This window comes from Vicia villosa, linkage group LG1, assembly GCF_029867415.1.
Source record: "Vicia villosa cultivar HV-30 ecotype Madison, WI linkage group LG1, Vvil1.0, whole genome shotgun sequence".
Taxonomy (NCBI): Eukaryota; Viridiplantae; Streptophyta; class Magnoliopsida; order Fabales; family Fabaceae; genus Vicia; species Vicia villosa.
This window is the reverse complement of record NC_081180.1, coordinates 117,990,189-117,996,286: the sequence shown is the minus strand read 5'-3', so window position 1 is coordinate 117,996,286 and position 6,098 is coordinate 117,990,189. Positions and strand designations below refer to the sequence as shown.

Sequence of the window (6,098 nt, the reverse complement as noted above, 5' to 3'; positions counted from 1 at the left end):
GAAGACTCTGATATTTTTGAATTTAGTTAGGTACCTATATCTTTCTCAAATATAACAATAATATAATGCAATGTTATATTTTAATATTATTTTATTTTAAAATAAATTAAAATTTTAAATTGATTTATATTAAAATATTAATATCTAATTAAAACTCATAAGTATCAAAGAATTTATCTTATAAAATTAAAGATATTTTTACGTATTGAATTAATTTATGTGAGATGTCTAAAACGATTTATAATTTAGAAGAGAGTTGTTAATTTTAAATTTTAATATATGTTTTAGTCCCTTAACTTAATTTAATGTTTCACTTTAGTCCCTTAACTAGAAAATGTTATAAGTTACTCCCTTAACTTCATTTCTATTACACTATTTAGTCTGTTTTGTCAATTTATGAGGAAAAACGTAAAGTGATAATGACGTGGATGTACAACAAGTTTCAAGTTCAAATTTGACTCAACATTTATACTCACTCAGGCTATTATTATAAACAAATATTCGCTTTTTAGGTTTATTGAATTATGAATGTATTTGATCTTTTATGTAGATCAGATACATTTATTATTCAATGAACATAAAAAAAATCTTTGCTTATAATAATGACCAGCTAGAGTATTATTTTACTTAAGTAAAAACCCTATTTAATAGTAGATCTACGTCACCATAATTTTTTTTCTTTCAGAATTTGATGAAATAAATCAAATAGAGTATCGAAAATGAAGATAAGGAATAATTTTTTAATTAAGGGACTAAAATAAAATATTACATTAAATTAAATTAAATGGCTTGATGAATAAATATACCTCATTTTAAATTATGCTTTACGATTAAAGGAGGGATTAATTTCAGTAAGTCGATGAATTTCCTTTGAAAAAAGAAAAAATAAATGGATGATTTATTAAAATGATTAGAGACAGAGCGAATAAACACGTTACGAAATTTGGATCTGTGTTTCTCCTTCTATAAATCCGCGTAGGCCTAACGGTGAGAGAACCTCCATTTTCTTTTCTCTTTGTTACAAGGAGAAGAGATCCGCTTTCATCTTCTTCTTCTCAAATCGCTCGTTTCATCAAGGCAAGTCCTTCTCTCCTTCTTCCAGATCTCACCTACATGTTCAGATCTCTTCACTTTTTCAACAAATGCATCTCTTCTCAATCTCTTTATCATCTCTAATTTGTATTCGTTGGATTTCTCCATGTATTTCTGTTGCAATTTAATATATCTTAATTTGGTTTTTGAAGTAGTGGATCCAAATCGCGATTATGTTAGATCATGATCGTTTTTTCTCAATTTTGGTTTTTCAATCATGCATTTCCATCAGATTCATTGTAATTACAGTAGATCATGTTACGATTCTCTTTCGTTTGTATATATTGCGTTATTATTTTTTATTTTTTTATTTTTTTATTTTCTTTTGATTTGTTGAGATTGAAATGAGATCTAAGTAAGTAGAGTTGATTGTGATGATGTGGATGATGATGATGTTTATGTGGATTCAGGATAGTTGAAAATGGGATTGTCTTTCACGAAGCTGTTCAGCCGGCTATTTGCCAAGAAAGAGATGCGTATACTTATGGTAGGTCTCGATGCGGCTGGTAAGACTACCATTCTTTACAAGCTCAAGCTCGGAGAGATCGTCACCACCATTCCTACTATCGGTATGTATAAAATACGTCTTCCTCCCTTAATAATGGCTTATATTATAGTTATGAATCTCTCATATTAAGTACCTTGTGTAATTTGTAATAATGGATCGTTTGGTGTAGGGTTCAATGTGGAGACAGTGGAGTATAAGAATATCAGTTTCACTGTCTGGGATGTCGGAGGTCAGGACAAGGTAATTTTTCCACTACATCTTTTATGGTGTACTAGACTGCATACTAGAATACTTTTGTATGGTTTAGCATACTGTAAAGAATGCTTTTGTTGATGTTATAACATGGGAATTGGTCGAGACTAGTATCTATTGTTATAAGATTATTATGGAAAGAAAACAGAATTGTGAGTAATAATCCTACTGCAATACTAGAACGGCAGAGGACTAGATTAATTTATGGCAACAATCCACATGATTTCCCCTCCATGAATTCGAGGGTATTGGATCTTTCCTTACATATCCTTAGTCCAAATTGACCAACTCCTTCCCTATTTATTACACAAAGGCATAACTGCCACAACCATAACTGTCCTAACTAAAACAATATATAACCTCCCTCCTAATTAACACATAATATAACTGCCCTATTTCAATAATCGGGAAACCGATCTTCTTACTTTGTTCTCCTATGATATTGTTTATTAGTGACTTGTCTAACAGTTTGTGAATGTGACAGGATTAACTTTTAAAATTTCAGTTCTAATCTGTAAATTTTTGTGATGGATCATTGTATGTCAATTTGATCACTTAGATGTAATCCTTTCATGGATTAAGATGCAGATGTGATTCAAAATATATTGTTTGAATGTGCTGTTATTTTGCAATGATGTTTATGCAAATTGTATGGTGCTGCCTAACTGGTTATCAATATCATACACCACATGACTATGGAATCTTCTCTTTTTTGTCTTCTTGAATTTAAGACTATTGATGTAGTCAGCATAGGATCAACTACTCAATTTCTCAATCACCTAATCTTACTTTTTGGAGTTAGTGTATTATAAGTTGGAGCCTGTTTGGCTCAAGCTGTCTTACCTTTGACCTGTTGCTATTATGTATAACTCTGAGGTATATTGCATCTTTTTTTACTCAACAATGCAGTGACAATTGACATGTTTTCCCTGTAGATCCGTCCTCTATGGAGACATTACTTCCAAAATACACAAGGCCTTATTTTTGTGGTTGACAGCAACGACAGGGATCGTGTTGTTGAAGCTAGAGATGAGCTGCACAGGATGTTGAATGAGGTAATTAGATATCCTGAATGGGTGAACATGAAAGATTGATTATTTACTATTATTTAATTTCCAAGCTTAAATATATGGGAGGCCTTTTTGGATGCTTATAGTTATAATACTTTGGCAGGATGAATTGAGAGACGCTGTGCTTCTAGTTTTTGCAAACAAGCAAGATCTTCCAAATGCTATGAATGCTGCTGAGATAACTGATAAGCTTGGTCTTCATTCTCTTCGTCAGCGTCACTGGTAAACTAGATATTGCTTTCTATGTTCTTTCTTTTTTTCTCCGTATATTCCTGCTTCCATTACTCATTCTCACCCTCATGGCTCTGTACATGCAGGTACATCCAGAGCACATGTGCCACATCTGGTGAAGGACTTTATGAAGGACTTGACTGGCTCTCAAACAACATTGCAAACAAGGTTAATACTAAATAAATATTTTGTCTAACTGGGCAATTCAATTAACATAACAACCCAACTGATGCCTTTCTTTTTTGTGGGGTGATTTGCTGCAGGCATAGAGATTTATTAGTTAAAGGTGCAAGAAGTTGAGTTACTTTTGCGATCATGATTTCCAGCATTTCCAGCATCCGATCTTCTTGCCCTGCGTAGATTTTCATTGCTCAAGCATGTATTATTTGTCTTAAAAAAAGAACTTCGGTCTATTACTGAAGAATAATTTGATTTTTTTACCCATGTATAATCAAATAGCATTGTTTAATGTTTACCCTTTTGATTGTGAAGTCAATTGAATTACTTATAGCCACATGTCCGTGTTTGTCTATGTTTATGTCTATTAGATTGTTAGGAGCAACCATTTGGCAGAGCTTAGGTAAAAGGGTGATTGCCTTTATTTCTAAGAGATTAATTTTTAAGCTAATGGTGGAAAACTTCTTTACATATACTATAATGCCATCCACTTTCCCTGTCATTGCTATCGCGATAAAAGAGAAGTAGAGTTCATTCAGTCTTTTTTATGCTGCAAATTTTAATAGTAGAAAACCATTGCAGTTGCATAGAAGACAAATGTTTGTGTTCACAGTTAACACAAATGTTTCCTCTAAAAGTGTTCTTCCAATTGGACTAGTACTACTGCAAATTTTGAATGATTTTTATACTTCGGAAATTTTAGATAAAAATCAGTTAATGTTAATTCTTCAATCAATAGAAGAGACTACTTTTAGCAAACCACCCAATTTTAATAATTTTGCTTTTCCACAAGATTATCTTGATCAGTAACCTGCAATTTAACTATTATATCTAATAAAAGCATGTGTTTAACTTTCTCAATAATTTATTTTTAACCATGTGTCGTATTAGTATTTTAAAATTAAAAGTGTATTTTAATTGGAAACAGTGTCTTCTTGATTGACAGTTAAAATTTTACACTTTCTTTTTCTCTATTTTAAAAATATAATTTGAATAATTTTGAATATACACTTTTTTCTTTCATAACTGCAAGCAATTTTGAATAATAAGTCATCAACAACAACCAAATGTTTAAGCTGTAAATTTTGAAAGGATCCAACATATATAATTCAGACAGAGTAGTTCGCTACTTTTTCTTATTATTACACTTGAATTGATAAAGATTACAAACAGTCACACACATATAAAGAATGATTCCAAACAGAAACAATAATAATTCAAAGAATCAAAGAATTGATGAAGAAAAAAGAAAGAAAGAAAGAATCAAATTTTGAGGAAGATGAATAAATTTGGTGCAGTTAATTAATATTAACGACGCTGCAGCGTTCTCTAATCTCACCTTGAGAACCTGTCAAGACTTGTATGGAACCCATATGCACCATTGCCTTTGCAAACTTCACTCTCCATATTGCACCATGTCTGCTATTTTTTAACACCATTCTCTTTGTTAAGTCACTATCCGCCAATGTTTGATCTGAAGTTAATAAACCACGCTTATTCTTCAACTTCATATAGTACATGTTGTCCAAATCATTAGGCGTCGAACCATCAAGCACCACCGTTGGGTCTCTTGTCTGTGATTGTGGTGGTGGACACTTGGATTTCAACAACATAGCAAAGTTAGGGTCCATTGAAGGATCTTGAGAAAACGTAGCATTGAAAGAGTATAACCGGTTTGAGAAAGAGGAACAATGTGAGACACCAATTGAATGAGCTCCAGAAAGTGTAACCATTTCATCTGCTGATAAACCTTTTATGGAAAAACGTTTGATAAGTTCCTCCGCTTTGAAAGTTGGTGGTGGTAGATTTTGTGTGACTTCGGCCATGATAGAGATTCGACCATCTCTGCGTCCTGATGGTACTGAGTAGTCTATGCCTCCACTAACTTTGCGAGTACTGTCTCTAGCCGCAAAAGCAAGAATGTCTGCACATGACACAGTTTTAGGACATACGGCTTCTATTTGTGCCTTAGCTTCGTTGATGACTTCGAAGCCGTGTAAACTTGGATTGTTTGCAGGATGGTCTCTCTCAGATGGATTACCTGGTGTGGATTGTAATAATACAGAACCATCGCATCCTCTTACAAAACAGTCATGAAAATGCATTCTAATCAAACCAGCAGCTATGCCTGGGTTGAGTGAGACAGCTTTGTTTACCGCTCTTCTAACAATTGCTTCAGCGGATGGACATGTTGTTTTATAGAAACCAAACTTCAAAGATGAGGATGATGCCAATGTTGAAACTGAGAGAATAACTAGAACCAAAGTAGAGATCAGTATTGCATGGATTCTAACCATTGTTATCTCTCAATATATTGATGTAGTATGTATTGTAATGTATTTTTGTTTTCAGTATTAGTGATGTGCTAATTAAGTAAATAGTGTGAGTAGAGAGATGGAGAAGGGATATATGTTGTTGAATGATGGTGATTAATGTTGAGATGGATAACATATATGGCTCATCATGAGTATATATACAAAAAGGGGAGAGGAGGTGAGAGTAGGTCTTACTTTGGAAACAAAAACGTGTTTGGCTGTAGCCTTCAATATATTTGACAGAAGTTGAAGCAATCTACTTTTGAAAACTTCTTCTGGTTTTGGAGGCTATAGATGTTAAATTAGATGGGGAGAGCGCGGTAAATGTTGGCTGCTACACCAACTTAATCATATAAACATTCTTACAAGCAACATATATAGTGGCTTGTGATTCATTGCCAGGTCGTCCTTCCTTTTATTATAGCAAATATGTGTTTAAAAATTCATTATGCA

General features: G+C 32.9%; 2 protein-coding genes across 3 annotated transcripts; one reads left to right on the top strand and one right to left on the bottom strand.

Moving 5' to 3' along the window:
• The first annotated feature begins 907 nt into the window (after positions 1-907).
• On the top strand, positions 908-3,669 carry LOC131643964 (ADP-ribosylation factor-like). Of its 2 annotated transcripts, XM_058914340.1 has the most exons (7): positions 911-1,077; positions 1,503-1,661; positions 1,770-1,840; positions 2,788-2,907; positions 3,026-3,144; positions 3,240-3,321; positions 3,417-3,669. In XM_058914340.1, the coding sequence occupies exons 2-7, from the start codon at positions 1,514-1,516 to the stop codon at positions 3,420-3,422; spliced, it is 546 nt and encodes a 181-aa protein (XP_058770323.1). In that variant the 5' UTR covers positions 911-1,077; positions 1,503-1,513; the 3' UTR covers positions 3,423-3,669. The 2 variants fall into 2 exon arrangements, with proteins under 2 accessions (XP_058770322.1, XP_058770323.1); XM_058914339.1 differs by lacking the exon at positions 3,417-3,669 and having other exon boundaries at positions 908-1,077; positions 3,240-3,336.
• Positions 3,670-4,236: 567 nt separating this feature from the next.
• LOC131643963 (peroxidase 5-like) lies at positions 4,237-5,875 on the bottom strand. Its single transcript, XM_058914338.1, has one exon. The coding sequence runs from the start codon at positions 5,625-5,627 to the stop codon at positions 4,629-4,631; it is 999 nt and encodes a 332-aa protein (XP_058770321.1). The 5' UTR covers positions 5,628-5,875; the 3' UTR covers positions 4,237-4,628.
• Positions 5,876-6,098: the final 223 nt, after the last annotated feature.